General features: G+C 44.0%; 1 protein-coding gene across 1 annotated transcript in view; it reads right to left on the bottom strand.

The window, feature by feature from the left end:
- GPR180 (G protein-coupled receptor 180) overlaps positions 1–17,535 on the bottom strand; it is a 34,547-nt gene that overhangs the window by 3,445 nt on the left and 13,567 nt on the right. Inside the window, exons 4-8 of the mRNA XM_068267919.1 lie at positions 16,787–16,967; positions 16,656–16,705; positions 12,802–12,959; positions 2,310–2,501; positions 96–173 (exon numbers count right to left, since the gene is read on the bottom strand). Of these exons, the coding sequence (XP_068124020.1) occupies positions 96–173; positions 2,310–2,501; positions 12,802–12,959; positions 16,656–16,705; positions 16,787–16,967 (659 nt within the window). The remainder of the gene's footprint in view (positions 1–95; positions 174–2,309; positions 2,502–12,801; positions 12,960–16,655; positions 16,706–16,786; positions 16,968–17,535) is intronic.

The following is a 17,535-nucleotide window of genomic DNA, read 5'->3' as shown; positions in this document are numbered from 1 at the left end:
AAGGTTACCCATTTCTTTCTAGCACTCCACTATTAGGAGAGGGTGAAAAAAAGGCCAATTCCTGGTGAGTCAAAAAAAACCACTGTGAAACATACCTTTTCTCTTTGATATTCTCTAAAGAAGTAGGAGATGGCTACAAAACATGGGTGGCACAAGAACCACAGCAAACAGCCCTGAAAAATAAAAAATGTGATTCACATTGTGTGCTTTGATTGCTTTAGTCATCGTGGTTTTACTTAACTACAGGATTACTCAGAGTTATGCAAATTCCTCAGACAGTCATGTAATGAACTATAAACCTTGGATAATTTACTAGTTATGTGTCAAAGCACTTAGGTTACTATAAATGCTGATGATTTCCCACCCAAGGCTGTTTTCTCCAGGAATTCAGAATCACAAGAAAGAAATGCACTAGATATAAACGTTTTGCAGATACTTCCACATGAAGCAAATGCCACCACTACATATGGTAGAAAAAGAACACACAGCAAGCATTCCTCTTATACAACACTACACAGATAATTAGATTGCGTCCTGAAAATTCTTCCCTGTGTTTGAAATAAACACTTGCAGACCAAAGGTCATGAAATGGTGTGCTTAGCCAATATTCTCAGGAAAGATATAACAAATATTGTCAGCTAGCGAAATCAAAAACATTTCCAACCCTTACATACAGTAGACTACATCAGACTGTACAAAGCAATTTCAGTTGTGTGCAAGCAGCAACAAAAAACATATGGCAACCTACTCACCAGTAATTTACTGTATTTTTCAGACCGTAAACTCCCCTTCAGTCCTGACACTCTACACGCGCTCCTCTCCTTCTCCAGCTGCTGCGGATATACACTGCGGCTTCCCGCCGCTATACATGCTCTGGTCCTGTGTACTTCCTGGTGAGCTCTGAACTTACTTTAGAGATTTCTCTCTTACTGAGTGACTGATCCCAGCGGTGCATGTGCGAGAAACGCCATGCTTGGCCCCGGAGCACATGCACAATCAGGTCATGCAGTAAGAGGGAACCACTAAAAGGAAGTACAGAGGACTGGAGTGTCTATAGTGGTAGATGGCTACAGTGTATAGTTGCAGGCGGAGGAGGAGAGGAGCGTGTTTAGAGCGCAGAACTGGAACAAGGGAGAGAGCACGGCAGCTGGATGTGCTTCTCTGTGCACTTTGCACTACTATTAACCACACTACAAGACGCAACCACTTTTCCCCCAGTTTGTGAGAGAAGAAAAGGTGTCCTATAGACCAAAAAATATGGTGTGTGGAGTACAACAGGTGGGCTGGGTTATCAAACTAGGAACCTAATGTACTGTTTTGTTTTTAGATTATTTGAATGCCTCACCAAGTGGGTGAGCTATACACTAGTGCGAAGATTGCCATTTGTTCCTGATATTTTGCTGAAGGGTGCAGACATAGCCTTTTTCTGTAGCAGCCAGTAGGCATAGCTAGTGCCTAGCTGACCAGAAGACACTCTGCTACCAGAGTTTATTTGTTGCAGTGAAGGTCCAGTTTTGCATGTTTTCACTGTGCAATAGATGACAGATATAGAGGTGGCATTGATGTGGTGTAGCGCAGTGGCTTTCATATGGAATGCAGGTGTGTAAATAATATTTTTTTGCGACCCATCATAAAACGCTCTGACCCGGCTGGATGGCAGCTACTGTAACATGCATGGTTTCATCTGCACACCTCCTTGGTCGCGCTCCTGTTGCTGGGAGCATTCTGCACAGTTGGCAAAGAGTTGTAACCTACATAAATCAGAGCTCTCTGCCTCCACACAAAACAAGATAATGGACTTAGACATCAGAGAGCATAATAGTGGGCAGAAATAAATACGGCACAACAATGATTGGGGGGGGGGGGGGGGGGGACAAAATAAGCATAATGTAGAAGCAAACATGGTGCACTAATAGATATTAAAGCAATTGTGAGGTAAATAAAGATACATACCTTGGTAGTGGAAAGCCTCTGGATAGTGCAGAGGTTTTCCAGATCCTTCTACATGCCACCAATAAAGCATTGGGTCCCATTACACCTATTCAACCCAACGAGGCAATTCCTCTGTACCAGAGCACTGCCCTCTACTGGGCATGTGCAAGTCCACGGCAGCGCTCACGGACAGTAAATAGTGACCCCTCACTAACACAATGGCATATACAAGGTTTCTGGAAATTTCTGGACTTTCCAGAGACATCCCATAACTAAGAAAAGTATCTGTGTTATTTGTATTCACTTCAGGATTGCTTTAGGGTATACCTACAGTGCAAAGTTTATATGAAATGGCATAAATATAAAATATCACATACTTTTGCAAAGGTAATATAGAATTGCCGCTTCATAGTGCTCCTCTCCATAGTGATAATATGGTACAAGCCACATGCCAGTGATATAGCTAGGCAAATCTTCATGGCAAGAAGTAGTATACCAGCCAGGTTCTGATGAGCATGGTAACTGTGGTGGTTGGTATCTTCAAACTGCTCCCAAACTAAGAGAATAACCTAAAACACAAAATATATCTTTTAACCACAAGTTCTGTAGGGTAGACCAAATAGAATGAAAGTTGGATACATTTCAATAGATGTATTTAAAAACCTCAACACATTTTTTTTTTTTTATGTTAAATTGAGGTTAACTATTTTTTCGTTACAGTGACAGTACCATAACGCAAAATGTAGAGATTGAATGTGTGAATTTTTCAAATCATTTGCATCTGTTTACATTAATGGTCCACAGTGCTTCACCTCAAGCAAGCAAAGTCTCTGAATGGGAAATCACACACACAATATTCAGAAAAAAGCAGCATGGTAATAAGCATGTTAACATGGGCCCCGAGTTCCAATGTGCTTGGTAAATACAGAAAAATGCACTGTTTCACTATTAGTGTTACAGTGAAAACTAGTTAGACAACATTTAAGCTCAGTTTGGGAATGTCATTCATTGTATTTTCAGTTCAGTTCTGAACTTTTGGGGTTGAGAATGTTACACATTAGTCTAATTGTTCCCCATAGCTGAAAAATAAATAGCTTGTTCATGCAGTGTTCTCCCCAGGCTCTTTTAGCCGGGTGCTCCATCCGGCTAGTTTTGGTGCGCACCCAGCTCTTATTAGCTCAGCTCCTCCTATGCTGTGAGCAGAGTTAAAGAGAGTCTGAAGCGAGAATAAATCTCGCTTCAGACCTCATAGATAGCAGGGGCATGTGTGCCCCTGCTAAAATGCCGCTATCCCGCGGCTTAACGGAGGTCCCTGATCCCCCAAATCCCCTCCGTACAGCAGGGGAGCGCTTCCGCATTGGGGCAGGGCTAACCGCCGCAGCCCTGCCTCCCGCGCGTCTAACAGACGCGTACCTCCGCCTCTCCCCCGCCCCTCTCAGCCTTCCTTTACTGAGAGGGGCGGGGGAGAGGCAGCTATGCGCGTCTGATAAACGCGCTGAGAGGAGAGGCAGGGCTGCAGCCGTTAGCCCTGCCTCCAGGAAGAGCAAAATTTACAACCAAGTTGGTCGTTGATTTTGCGGGTGGGGGTTGGGGGGGTTGGGGGTGAAGGGACCCCCGTTTAGCCGCGTTAGCCCCTGCTAACTATGAGCTCTGAAGCGAGATTTCTTCTCGCTTCAGAGTCTCTTTAAGCACAGAAACACCGGCCCTGCATTCTCTCATCTTGCCCCACCCGGCTACTTTTTCATGCCACTGGCTGGGAATAATTTCTGGGGAGAACACTGTCATGGTTGTTATTCCTGGAGAGATTTCTCCATTTCCTGTCTAAACAGGAAGTGATGGAAATCCTGGACTCCTCACACATCGAAACACAGGGCAACAATAGACATTCATAAAAGGTTATAAACAATATTTTCTTGGAATTAGGCTTTAACCACTTCGGGACCACAGTCTTTTCGCCCCTTAAGGACCAGAGCCTTTTTCTCCATTCAGACCACTGCAGCTTTCACGGTTTATTGCTCGGTCATACAACCTACCACCTAAATGAATTTTACCTCCTTTTCTTGTCACTAATACAGCTTTCTTTTGATGCTATTTGATTGCTGCTGCGAGTTTTACTTTTTATTATATTCATCAAAAAAGACATGAATTTTGTCAAAAAAATGACTTTTTTAACTTTCTGTGCTGACATTTTTCAAATAAAGTAAAATTTCCTATACATTTGAGCGCGAAAGTTATTCTGCTACATGTCTTTGATAAAAAAAAAAAACATTCAGTGTATATTTATTGGATTGGGTAAAAGTTATAGCGTTTACAAACTATGGTGCCAAAAGTGAATTTTCCCATTTTCAAGCATCTCTGACTTTTCTGCGCACCTGTCATGTTTCATGAGGGGCTAAAATTCCAGGATAGTACAAATACCCCCCAAATGACCCCATTTTGGAAAGAAGACATCCCAAAGTATTCAGTGAGAGGCATGGTGAGTTCATAGAAGATTTTATTTTTTGTCACAAGTTAGCGGAAAATGACAGTTTGTGACAAAAAAAAAAAAAAAAAAAAGTTTCCATTTCTTCTAACTTGCGACAAAAAAAAATGAAATCTGCCACGGACTCACTATGCTCCTCTCTGAATACCTTGAAGTGTCTACTTTCCAGAATGGGGTCATTTGTGGGGTGTGTTTACTGTCCTGGCATTTGGGGGGTGCCTAATTGTAAGCACCCCTGTAAAGCCTAAAGATGCTCATTGGACTTTGGGCCCCTTAGCGCAGTTAGGCCGCAAAAAAGTGCCACACATGTGGTATTGCCGTACTCAGGAAAAGTAGTATAATGTGTTTTGGGGTGTATTTTTACACATACACATGCTGGGTGGGAGAAATATCTCCGTAAATGACAATTTTTTTATTTTTTTTACACACAATTGTCTATTTATAGAGATATTTCTCCCACTCAGCATGGGTATGTGGAAAAATACACCCCAAAACACATTATACTACTTCTCCTGAGTACGGCGATACCACATGTGTGGCACTTTTTTGCACCCTAACTGCGCTAAGGGGCCCAAAGTCCAATGAGTACCTTTAGGATTTCACAGGTCATTTTGAGAAATTTCGTTTCAAGACTACTCCTCACGGTTTAGGGCCCCTAAAATGCCAGGACAGTATAGGAACCCCACAAATTACCCCATTTTAGAAAGAAGACACCCCAAGGTATTCCGTTAGATGTATGGTGAGTTCATAGAAGATTTTTTTTTTTTGTCACAAGTTAGCGGAAATTGATTGTAATTGTTTTTTTTCACAAAGTGTCATTTTCCGCTAACTTGTGACAAAAAATAAAATCTTCTATGAACTCGCCATTCTCCTAACGGAATACCTTGGGGTGTCTTCTTTCTAAAATGGAGTCATTTGTGGGGTTCCTATACTGCCCTGGCATTTTAGGGGCCCTAAACCGTGAGGAGTAGTCTTGAAACCAAATGTGGCAAAATGACCTGTGAAATCCTAAAGGTACTCATTGGACTTTGGGCCCCTTAGCGCACTTAGGGTGCAAAAAAGTGCCACACATGTGGTACCGCCGTACTCAGGAGAAGTAGTATAATGTGTTTTGGGGTGTATTTTTACACATACCCATGCTGGGTGGGAGAAATATCTCTGTAAATGACAATTATTTGATTTTTTTTACACACAATTGTCCATTTACAGAGAGATTTCTCCCACCCAGCATGGGTATGTATAAAAATACACCCCAAAACACATTATACTACTTCTTCTGAGTACGGCGATACCACATGTGTGACACTTTTTTGCAACCTAGGTGCGCTAAGGGGCCTAACGTCCTATTCACAGGTCATTTTGAGGCATTTGGATTCTAGACTACTCCTCACGGTTTAGGGCCCCTAAAATGCCAGGGCAGTATAGGAACCCCACAAGTGACCCCATTTTAGAAAGAAGACACCCCAAGGTATTCTGTTAGGAGTATGGTGAGTTCATAGAAGATTTTTTTTTTTGTCACAAGTTAGCGGAAAATGACACTTTGTGAAAAAAAAAACAATACATATCAATTTCCGCTAACTTGTGACAAAAAATAAAATCTTCTATGAACTCATCATACACCTAAAAGAATACCTTGGGGTGTCTTCTTTCTAAAATGGGGTCACTTGTGGGGTTCCTATACTGCCCTGGCATTTTAGGGGCCCTAAACCGTGAGGAGTAGTCTTGAACCCAAATGTCTCAAAATGACCTGTGAAATCCTAAAGGTACTCATTGGACTTTGGGCCCCTTAGCACAGTTAGGCTGCAAAAAAGTGTCACACATGTGGTATCGCCGTACTCAGAAGAAGTAGTATAATGTGTTTTGTGGTGTATTTTTACATATAACCATGCTGGGTGGGAGAAATATCTCTGTAAATGACACATTTTTGATTTTTTTTACACACAATTGTCCATTTACAGAGAGATTTCTCCCACCCAGCATGGGTATGTGTAAAAATACACCACAAAACACATTATACTACTTCTCCTGAGTATGGCGATACCACATGTGTGACACTTTTTTGCAGCCTAGGTGCGCTAAGGGGCCCAACGTCCTATTCACAGGTCATTTTGAGGCATTTGTTTTCTAGACTACTCCTCACGGTTTAGGGCCCCTAAAATGCCAGGGCAGTATAGGAACCCCACAAGTGACCCCATTTTAGAAAGAAGACACCCCAAGGTATTCCGTTAGGGGTATGGTGAGTTCATAGAAGATTTTATTTTTTCTCACAAGTTAGTGAAAAATGACACTTTGTGAAAAAAACAATAACAATCCAATTTCCGCTAACTTTTGACAAAAAATAAAATATTCTATGAACTCATCATACACCTAACAGAATACCTTGGGGTGTCTTCTTTCTAAAATGGGGTCACTTGTGGGGTTCCTATACTGCCCTGGCATTTTACGGGCCCAAAACTGTGAGTAGTCTGGAAACCAAATTTCTCAAAATGACTGTTCAGGGGTATAAGCATCTGCAAATTTTGATGACAGGTGGTCTATGAGGGGGCAAATTTTGTGGAATCGGTCATAAGCAGGGTGGCCTCTTAGATGACAGGATGTATTGGGCCTGATCTGATGGATAGGAGTGCTAGGGGGGTGACAGGAGGTGATTGATGGGTGTCTCAGGGGGCGGTTAGAGGGGAAAATAGATGCAATCAATGCACTGGGGAGGTGATCGGAAGGGGGTCTGAGGGGGATCTGAGGGTTTGGCCGAGTGATCAGGAGCCCACACGGGGCAAATTAGGGCCTGATCTGATGGGTAGGTGTGCTAGGGGGTGACAGGAGGTGATTGATGGGTGTCTCAAGGTGTGATTAGAGGGGGGAAATAGATGCAAGCAATGCACTGGCGAGGTGATCAGGGCTGGGGTCTGAGGGCGTTCTGAGGTGTGGGCGGGTGATTGGGTGCCCGCAAGGGGCAGATTAGGGTCTAATCTGATGGGTAACAGTGACAGGTGGTGATAGGGGGTGATTGATGGGTAATTAGTGGGTGTTTAGAGGAGAGAATAGATGTAAACAATGGATTTGGGAGGTGATCTGATGTCGGATCTGCGGGCGATCTATTGGTGTGGGTGGGTGATCAGATTGCCCGCAAGGGGCAGGTTAGGGGCTGATTGATGGGTGGCAGTGACAGGGGGTGATTGATGGGTGGCAGTGACAGGGGGTGATTGATGGGTGATTGACAGGTAATCAGTGGGTTATTACAGGGGAGAACAGATGTAAATATTGCACGGGCGAATTGATAAGGGGGGGGTCTGAGGGCAATCTGAGCGTGTGGGCAGGTGATTGGGTGCCCGCAAGGGGCAGATTAGGGTCTAATCTGATGGGTAACAGTGACAGGTGGTGATAGGGGGTGATTGATGGGTAATTAGTGGGTGTTTAGAGGAGAGAATAGATGTAAACAATGGATTTGGGAGGTGATCTGATGTCGGATCTGCGGGCGATCTATTGGTGTGGGTGGGTGATCAGATTGCCCGCAAGGGGCAGGTTAGGGGCTGATTGATGGGTGGCAGTGACAGGGGGTGATTGATGGGTGGCAGTGACAGGGGGTGATTGATGGGTGATTGACAGGTAATCAGTGGGTTATTACAGGGGAGAACAGATGTAAATATTGCACGGGCGAATTGATAAGGGGGGGGTCTGAGGGCAATCTGAGCGTGTGGGCAGGTGATTGGGTGCCCGCAAGGGGCAGATTAGGGTCTAATCTGATGGGTAACAGTGACAGGTGGTGATAGGGGGTGATTGATGGGTAATTAGTGGGTGTTTAGAGGAGAGAATAGATGTAAACAATGGATTTGGGAGGTGATCTGATGTCGGATCTGCGGGCGATCTATTGGTGTGGGTGGGTGATCAGATTGCCCGCAAGGGGCAGGTTAGGGGCTGATTGATGGGTGGCAGTGACAGGGGGTGATTGATGGGTGGCAGTGACAGGGGGTGATTGATGGGTGATTGACAGGTAATCAGTGGGTTATTACAGGGGAGAACAGATGTAAATATTGCACGGGCGAATTGATAAGGGGGGGGTCTGAGGGCAATCTGAGCGTGTGGGCAGGTGATTGGGTGCCCGCAAGGGGCAGATTAGGGTCTAATCTGATGGGTAACAGTGACAGGTGGTGATAGGGGGTGATTGATGGGTAATTAGTGGGTGTTTAGAGGAGAGAATAGATGTAAACAATGGATTTGGGAGGTGATCTGATGTCGGATCTGCGGGCAATCTATTGGTGTGGGGGGGTGATCAGATTGCCCGCAAGGGGCAGATCAGGGGCTGATTGATGGGTGGCAGTGACAGGGGGTGATTGACGGGTGATTGACAGGTGATTGACAGGTGATTGACAGGTGATCAGGGGGGATAGATGCATACAGTACACGGGGGGGGGGGGGGTCTGGGGGGGGTCTGGGGAGAATCTGAGGGGTGGGGGGGTGATCAGGAGGGAGTAGGGGGCAGATTAGGGACTTAAAAAAAAAATAGCGTTGACAGATAGTGACAGGGAGTGATTGATGGGTGATTAGGAGGGTGACTGGGTGCAAACAGTGGTCTGGGGGGTGGGCAGGGGGGGGTCTGAGGGGTGCTGTGGGCGATCAGGGGGCAGGGGGGGGGGGAAATCAGTGTGCTTGGGTGCAGACTAGGGTGGCTGCAGCCTGCCCTGGTGGTCCCTCGGACACTGGGACCACCAGGGCAGGAGGCAGCCAGTATAATAGGCTTTGTATACATTACAAAGCCTATTATACACTGTTGCAGCGGCGATCCGGATGCCAGTAACCCGCCGGCGCTTCCGAACGGCCGGCGGGTTACGGCGAACGGGGGGCGGAGCCAGTCCCCGGCGGCTGATCGCGTCACGAATGACGCGATCGCCGCATAGCCACTCCCGCAGCCGCCCCCGCCGATGGGCGTATTGCGGTCGTTTGGGCCCAGACTTTGCCGCCGCCCATCGGCTGGGGGCGGTCGTTATGTGGTTAAAGGGACTCCGAGCAGTGCAGAAACTATGGAAAGATGCACATCATTTTAAAGCTCTCTTTCTCCTCTTTCCAATGATATATAAACCGCCGCCCTACGCCTTTTGTTTTTCGCTATTTTCGCGATTGAAATTGCCGCGGCCGCGATTTCAATCGCGAAAATAGAGAAAACTAAAAGGCGTAGGGCGACAATTTAGGTGTCGCCAGAAAGAGGAGAAAGAGAGCTTTAAGATGATATCCATCTTTCCATAGTTACATTGTATTACACAGGGCGACTTTTTCTGCTGAATGGAGCTGCTGACACTGGGGAAAGTGTCGTCCTGTGTAATACAAGTAACTATGGAAGGATGGATATCATTTTAAAGCTTTCTTTCTCCTCTTTCTGGCGACACCTAAATCGTCACCCTACGCCTTTTAGTTTTCTCTATTTTCGCGATTGAAAACGCGGCCGCGGCAATTTCAATCGCGAAAATAGCGAAAACTAAAAGGTGTAGGGCGGCGGTTTATATATCATTGGAAAGAGGAGAAAGAGCTTTAAAATGATATGCATCTTTCCATAGTTTCTGCACTGCTCGGAGTCCCTTTAACCACTTTGAGACTGTGCTATTGGAAGTCTACGTTGTGTATGTGGACATTTGATACTGACGCAAAGCAGATTTTTAATATCACAGTCCTGAAGTGGGTAACGTAAAGGAGGCTCCAAAATTATGGAATCCATGGCTACATTCATGTACTACACAAAGCAGGGTAAAGCACTAATAGTACCCATACACGGTACAATAAAAACATTTGATTTTACCGTTTATTCAACTAAAATGTTGGAATCGAATGAAAGTAGAAAATCTTTTTTTTTCGATCAAGAAAGACTAACCATTATCCCGGTTTTTCTATAAAAATCTGATTGGACATGTTGGAAAAATCGTAATGTTTGATCCAACGGAATAATCGAACGAAATTATCTAATAAAAAAAATTTAAAAAATTGTACCATGTATGTGGACCTCAAGACTATGGCAGTGTATTACATGTAGTCTGGCAGTCCTCAGGGTCTATAGTCCAGGGTCTCATCTTTCTGGGATTTGGTGGTAGGACATTTGTGCTTTTGCTCTATGAACTGCAAGCTGTTGTAATAATTTATAGGAAAGTACAACCAGAATTCCTCATTCTTGTAACACAATTAGCCAGAATAACAAAAAGTTGGTAGAAGGAAGAGGCAAGAACATTAGAAGTGGATGACTTAATTCGCCAAACACCATTTATAGTTAACTATCACTGCTTGACAGAATCATCTTTATCCATGTAAAGAAAAAGAAAAAGAAAAAAAAAAAAAAAAGCAGTAAAATGCCTCATTCTTGCAAAAAATGGTTTAGAGAACACCATAATGGGAGAACAAAATACAGTCTAATTTCCAAGACCTTTCATTCATGAAGTGTCACCATGTGACCTGATCTGCTCTGTGATCACGGCCATACCACTGCCTGGAACAATGTTCTCATTAGTACAGATTTTTCCTGGAGCACCGGAGGAACCACTTAAGACAGTCACATGTATTTTATGTATAACACAGTTATACAAAGGAAGGAAAAACATGGAAAGGTTTGTGAAAGATAATGGAAATTTCTGTGAAACATTTCTGATCAAATTTAAAGAGACACTGAAGCAGAAAAAAAATTATGATATGATTTGTATGTGTAGTACAGCTAAGAAATAAAACATTAAGATCAGATACATCAGTCTAATTGTTTCCAGTACAGGAAGAGTTGAGAAACTCCAGTTGTTATCTCTATGCAAACAAGTCATTAAGCTCTCTGACTAAGTTAGTCATGGAGAGGGCTGTTATCTGACTTTTATTATCTCAACTGTAAGTGAACTGTTTACTTTTTCTCTGCTAGAGGAGAGGTCATTACTTCACAGACTGCTCTGAAAGAATCATTTTGAATGCTGAATGTTGTGTAATCTGCACATATTGTAGAATAATGCAATGTTAGAAAAAACACTATATACCTGAAAATAAAAGTATGAGAATATTTTCTTTGCTGCTAATCTTCTAGTAATTATTCATAGTACACAACCAATTCATTATATCATATTTTTTTTCGCTTCAGTGTCTCTTTAAAGAAGAATCCTCAGACAAACAAATTTCATTATTGGTGATGCCATTTTAATACTGAGCAGTAAGGATAAGGGGGTTGATTCATCAAAAGAAATAGCGCAAGCAACCTCCTGTCACTCACGCTAATAAATCAGCGCAACTTAATATTTTTTTCCTGCATGCTAAGCGTGCTAGTGGCTGTGTAGCCTGCATAACTAAGCAGCGACCATTGCTTACAAGAGCTGAGCGGTAGTGATGTAGGACTACCGCAATACTTCACTTGTACGGCTGCTACTATGTTAATTAGCATTGTTACTATGTAATTAGCCTAGTAACTACCGGTATGTTAGTTAAAATAATAGTGACCACGCTACTATGTTAACTAAGTATCACGGTAGTGATACATCATTACCTCGCGGCTTTCCTAAGCAATTGTTAATCAAGATACATTTTTGTGAACAAATTGTTCTATATAAATTATCTTTTACTCCAAGTAGAGGAAAATCTTTTTTTTTTTTTTTTTTTGTGTTTGGCTACATTAATGGACTAGGACTATGACAGGAATTAGCTTCGGAACTCCTCTAAGAGACTGTTAAAGGATATCAGAGCTGAAACCTTTCTGAGAAACGGGGGAAGCAGGCATATACTGTTACCTGTGTTTATGCCTACAACTCCCCCCGTTCTCCTCTCAGCCCCCTGTAACTCACCTAAAAGCCTCCCAAGATCCTCCTCTGGTCGACGTTCACTGTGCAGGCGCTGGCCGTCCTGCGAGCAACCTACACAGTGCACGACCTGACGACATACACATGCGCAGTGCGGTCCTGGCCACGGGTGCACGCTGTAGGACACGTGCAGACCGGCCAGCGGAGTGCAGATCGACCCGGCCGACCAGAAGAGAATCCCGGGGGGCTTTTAGGTGAGTTACGGGGGACTGAGAGGAGAACAGGGGGAGTAGTAGGCATCAGCACAGGTAACAGTATATTCCTGCTCCCCCCGGTTCTCAAAAAGATTTGAGCTCTGGTATCTGGTATGAATCTTCTTATATATTCTGCAAATGTTGTAAAAAAAAATGTCAGTGCTATAGAAACACATAATGATAATAAAATACTCACTTCCTTCTATCTGTGCTTGGTACTACATTTCCCAAAATCCAACTTTCCCACCAGCCCTTATTGTGATGAGACTTGTGCAACCACATCAGTGCAGTGAACTTGAGGCAATGCTCAGAAAGTATTCTTTTGCTGCTCTTACCATACACTAAATACCAAGCTCCTTTTACACCACACACAAACACATCATATACAGACCTCAGCAATGACCGCAACCACAGCAATACCAGTGGAGGTAGGTGTAGAATCCCACTGAAGGGGTCTGCTTTGCGATTTCTTCATTCTGCTGAGAGTCCAGCCGATACAAAGACTTAGTAGCAAGTACAGCATCTGCACCTCTGAGGCAATGTCACACACTGTAAATAATAAGACATAAATAAGAATGTGAACATGGAGGAGTAAATCTTTTTTCTGTGTATGTTTAAAAAGGAATACTACAACCAAAACATCAAAACACAAATCTTAAAAAAGCTCAATAATTCAATACAATTAAATGAACTCCACCCAGAACAGTTTTGTGAGGTTGGGTAGGGCAAGGCAGGTTAGAGGTCACTGCCAGGTTCCTGTTGCAGTTTAAGTGCACTCTGCAGGGGATTTTTTAGACTTCCTGTTGGTCTTCAGAGTTTATAGGTTTATCAAGAGAGAAAAAAAAAGAAACTTTCCTGAAGCAGGCATATGTTCTACAGTAGAAATGGCACCATTAGAACTGTCAAAATATTTTATTTTCTTCTGGTTCATTCACATAACTGTGTAAAAGGCTTGTCAGTTAACGGGCACCTAAAGTGAGAGGGATTTGGTGGCTGCCATATTAATTTCCTTTTAAAAAGAATCCGAAGTGTCATTAAAAATAAAAAACAGATACTCACCTAAGGAGAGGGAAGGCTCTGGGGTCCTACACATCCTTCCCGTTCTCCTGCTGGTCTCATCTTTCACTCACAGTCTCCTTTTTTAAATCTCCCACCGCAGGAGGCTTTGGCAGTCTCGAAAGCGCTTGGGCATTTGAATACCGCTCTGTACTGTGCACGCGTCAGAGAGGGCACCCAAAGACTGACGAAGTCTCAGTGTCACTTTAAACAATACCAGTTGTCTGGCTATCCTGTTGATAATCTGCCTAGACCCTGTGAACAAACCTGCAGATAAGTTGTTTCTGACTGAAGGATCATTAGGAACACCTGTTCAATTTCTCATTAATGCAATTATCTAATTAAAAATCACATGGAAGTTGCTTCAATGCATTTAGGGGTGTGGTCCTGGTCAAGACAATCTCCTGAACTCCGAACTGAATGTCAGAATGGGAATGAAAGGTGATTTAAGTAATTTTGAGCGTGGCATGGTTGTTGGTGCCAGACGGGCCGGTCTGAGTATTTCGCAATGTGTTCAGTTACTGAGATTTTCACACACAACCATTTCTAGGGTTTACAAAGAATGGTGTGAAATAGGGAACAACATCCAGTATGCGGCCGTCCTGAGGGCGAAAATGCCTTGTGGATGCTAGAGGTGAGAGGAGAATAGGCCAACTGATTCAAGCTGATAGAATAGCAACGTTGACTGAAATAACCACTCATTACAACCGAGGTATGTAGCAAATCATTTGTGAAGCCACAACATGCACAACCTTGAGGCGGATGGGCTACAACACCAGAAGACCCCACCGGTTACCACTCATCTCCACTTCAAATAGGAAAAAGAGGCTACAATTTGCACGAGCGCACCAAAATTGGACAGTTGAAGACTGGAAAAATGTAAACAGAATGAGAACATGGATCCATCATGCCTTGTTAAAACTGTGCAAGCTTGCAAGCTGGTGGTGTAATGGTGTGGGGGATGTTTTATTGGCACTGAATGGAGAGTCCGGATTTGCTGGGACTTCATGGACAGCAGATACATGGAGGGGTAGTGAAAGGCAATACAAAAATTGATCTTCCTCTACACAGGCTACTTTGCACACAAAGAAACGAGGGAGAACCGGATTGCATACTGCCTGCTCCTCCCCTCAACGTCATCTTCGCACCCCCCCCCATAGGCTGCCTCCAGGTATCCTGGAGGGGATAGCAGCCAGGAAAGGGGGCAGCCGGTACAGTGCCAGGGAGGTTGTCGGACCCCCCTCACCTGGGTCCCCCCTCCAGCTAAGCAGCGAGCGGGGAAGCAATTACCTACTTCCTTCCTCCGCTTACCGCATGAGTTCCTGCAATTCAGCCCACTGAAGTATAGAGGGCGGCATTGCAGGAAGTCTCACAACGAGCGGTGGAACACAAGGAAGGTGATTGCTTCCCCGCTCGCTGAATTCGCAAATAGCTGGAGGGGGACAAGGGACCCAGGTGAGGGAGGGGGGGGGGGGGTACGACCCCCCTCCGTGTCACTGTACCCGCTTACCCCCTTCCTGGCTGCTACCCCCTCCAGCTCGGCAGCCCCCGACCCAAGGCCAGGGCTGGGGGCTCGTTTTTTAAAATGCAAACTGACTGGAAAAGTATGCTGCAAAAGGGCAGCATGAAAAATGTTTTCATTCCACTTTATGAAAACCGGAGCCCGGATCACGGATTGCTGTTGTGCAACCGTACCTAGTGTGAACCGAGCCTTAAAAGGACAACTGTAGCACCAGTCATATGTCTTGTTTCAGTTGCAATTCCGCAATGTAAAATGACAGTTGTAAGCAGGGCAAAATGGTTTACATACACTGAGGAAACTAAATGCAGTGAGCACAGAGCCATAAGGTGGCCACACATGTTACAAGTTTTCTGTACAATTTTACCTGTGGAGTCCTTACAAAAATCATCCGACTCCTCAGTTTATGAAACCACCGACTACCCAAAATTGCTCCAACTCCTCGACTCCTTAGTCTACTTTTTACAAAGGCTATGGATTTGGTTCAATAACCGACTCCAGATACCAGATACTGTGGCTCCTCGACTCCACCGCCCTGGTTGTACTGGAAAATTGAAAGGTTTGTTTGTTTGTTTTACTTTACCAAGAATTCTATGGTGTGTGATGGATTGTCAAATTGTATTCAACCAGAATAAATTGTATAGAACTATTCAGTACTCATTATTCAGTGTTATGATTTGTAGTGTGAAAATAATATATATGAAACTGTGGTTTTTTGTTGTTGTTGAGACTTGTCTTAATATATAACTGTATTGTACTTGGTTTATTTATGTAATTAATAAACAGTAATCCTTAGGTATTTGTAGCAAAATAAACTGTGGTAAATGCAGTAAGTAACACTATAGTGTCCAGTGGAAATTGTAATGCTACAGAGCAAATGATGATCACATGAGATATTGATGGATATACACAGATGGAATACGGCGATAAATGTCACAGAGGAAAACGTAGCTCAATGAAAATGCAAAATGATCAAAAGTTGATTATGGGGTGAGAGATTGCCATGCAGAAGGGTTTTCTAGCCAACCATTTTTTTGACATTTACCATCTTTTCCCCCAAAATTCCGGCAATTTCGAAGACACGTGTGTTAAATCTTACATATTCTTCAAAGCTGGCAATAAACCAAAAAAAATTGGACCGGATTGGTCAAATTAATGCAAAATAAAAAATACCGTGTGGCCCGAGGCTAAAAAAAAAAAACGATGCTTACCTAAGAAGAGCATCTGGATCCTGCAACTGCTTCCCACGTTCTCCTGGCCCCCACTTTTGCTGTGTGCAGACTCCACAGAACATAACCCACAAGAGCCTTCCGGATACTTTACATGGCCGCGCTACTCTTCATGCATGAGCACACTGTACTGTGCAAGCATGGTAACGCCTGCGCAGTACGCTGGTGGCACTTGTGGACAAGTGGCTCTGGCTTAAAGCACAGGCGCGTGCTATTGTGCAGATGCGACCACACTTGTGCATGAAGAGAAGCCTGGTTGTGATCCACAAGAGGGTCCCAGGCAGTAGATTTGGTCTCCTGGAGGACATGGGAAGCCTCTGCAGGATCCAGAAGCTTTCCTCTTCTTAGGAAAGTATCTGTTGTTTTTTCAGTATTTTTGGAGTTAGGTGTACATTAACATTGCAGGCACAAATATTAAACAGTGAAAGTTCCGATACATACATTCTGCTAAGCTTCCAACGAAGGGAGCTCCTTTGCCATCTTTAGCGTACCTAATAGCAGAGAGAACTAAGAGTTAGACCTGTAGTATTATGCACAAAATCCAGCACAAACTATAGCAGAAAGGTATTTACCTTGAGAAATGTAGATAGTTAGCGAGGGCAGACACCACCTGCAGCACCAGCGCGTTGGACAGCACCTTGAGCACTGTATGCATAGGACCACCTTTCTTGATGGTCTGCCATAATGCTTGGATGTATATACAGGCAACCACAAAGTAAACCAGCACCAGAAGGAAAAAGAATTCATGTAACCCTGGGGAAATAAACCATTATTAAGTCATTTTAAATATCTACACTAAAGTTGTGCTTTTATAATCATATTTTGTTTCTATCGAAGCCAAGGAATATTATGTACAATATTACATTGACTGGTGCAAGTTATCTAAATTCAAAATGTAAAATGTGACAGCAGGGTTATCACACTGTTTATAGAACACTAAATGGAGAGCTCAGACCGCTTGGTACAGCAGAAAAGTGTGAGCTCGGAGGCCACAGCCAGCCAATGCGGAGAGTGAGTAGGCTGCATACTATTGCTCCATAGAAAATGATGACGGTCGGGGCAGTGCTATACACACAGTTCTAGCCTTTGCGGTCGGATTTTAGATTTTTAAATTACATGGGCTTTAACCACTTGCCGACCGCCCACTACCTATGGGCGGTGGCAAAGTGGCATGCCCAGGACCGCCTAACGCCCATAGGCGTCGGGTCCTGGAGGAGGGGATTGCGCACGCAATCGCCGGCATTAGGCTCCGCCCACATGTGACGTCAACCCACCGGCTAATCAGCAGCGCCGGCGGGTTGCACATATTTGAAACAGCCAA

This window comes from Hyperolius riggenbachi, chromosome 2 (genome assembly GCF_040937935.1).
Source record: "Hyperolius riggenbachi isolate aHypRig1 chromosome 2, aHypRig1.pri, whole genome shotgun sequence".
NCBI lineage: Eukaryota > Metazoa > Chordata > Amphibia > Anura > Hyperoliidae > Hyperolius > Hyperolius riggenbachi.
Note: the sequence above shows the minus strand (reverse complement) of the source record. Positions and strands in the feature narration are given on the sequence as shown.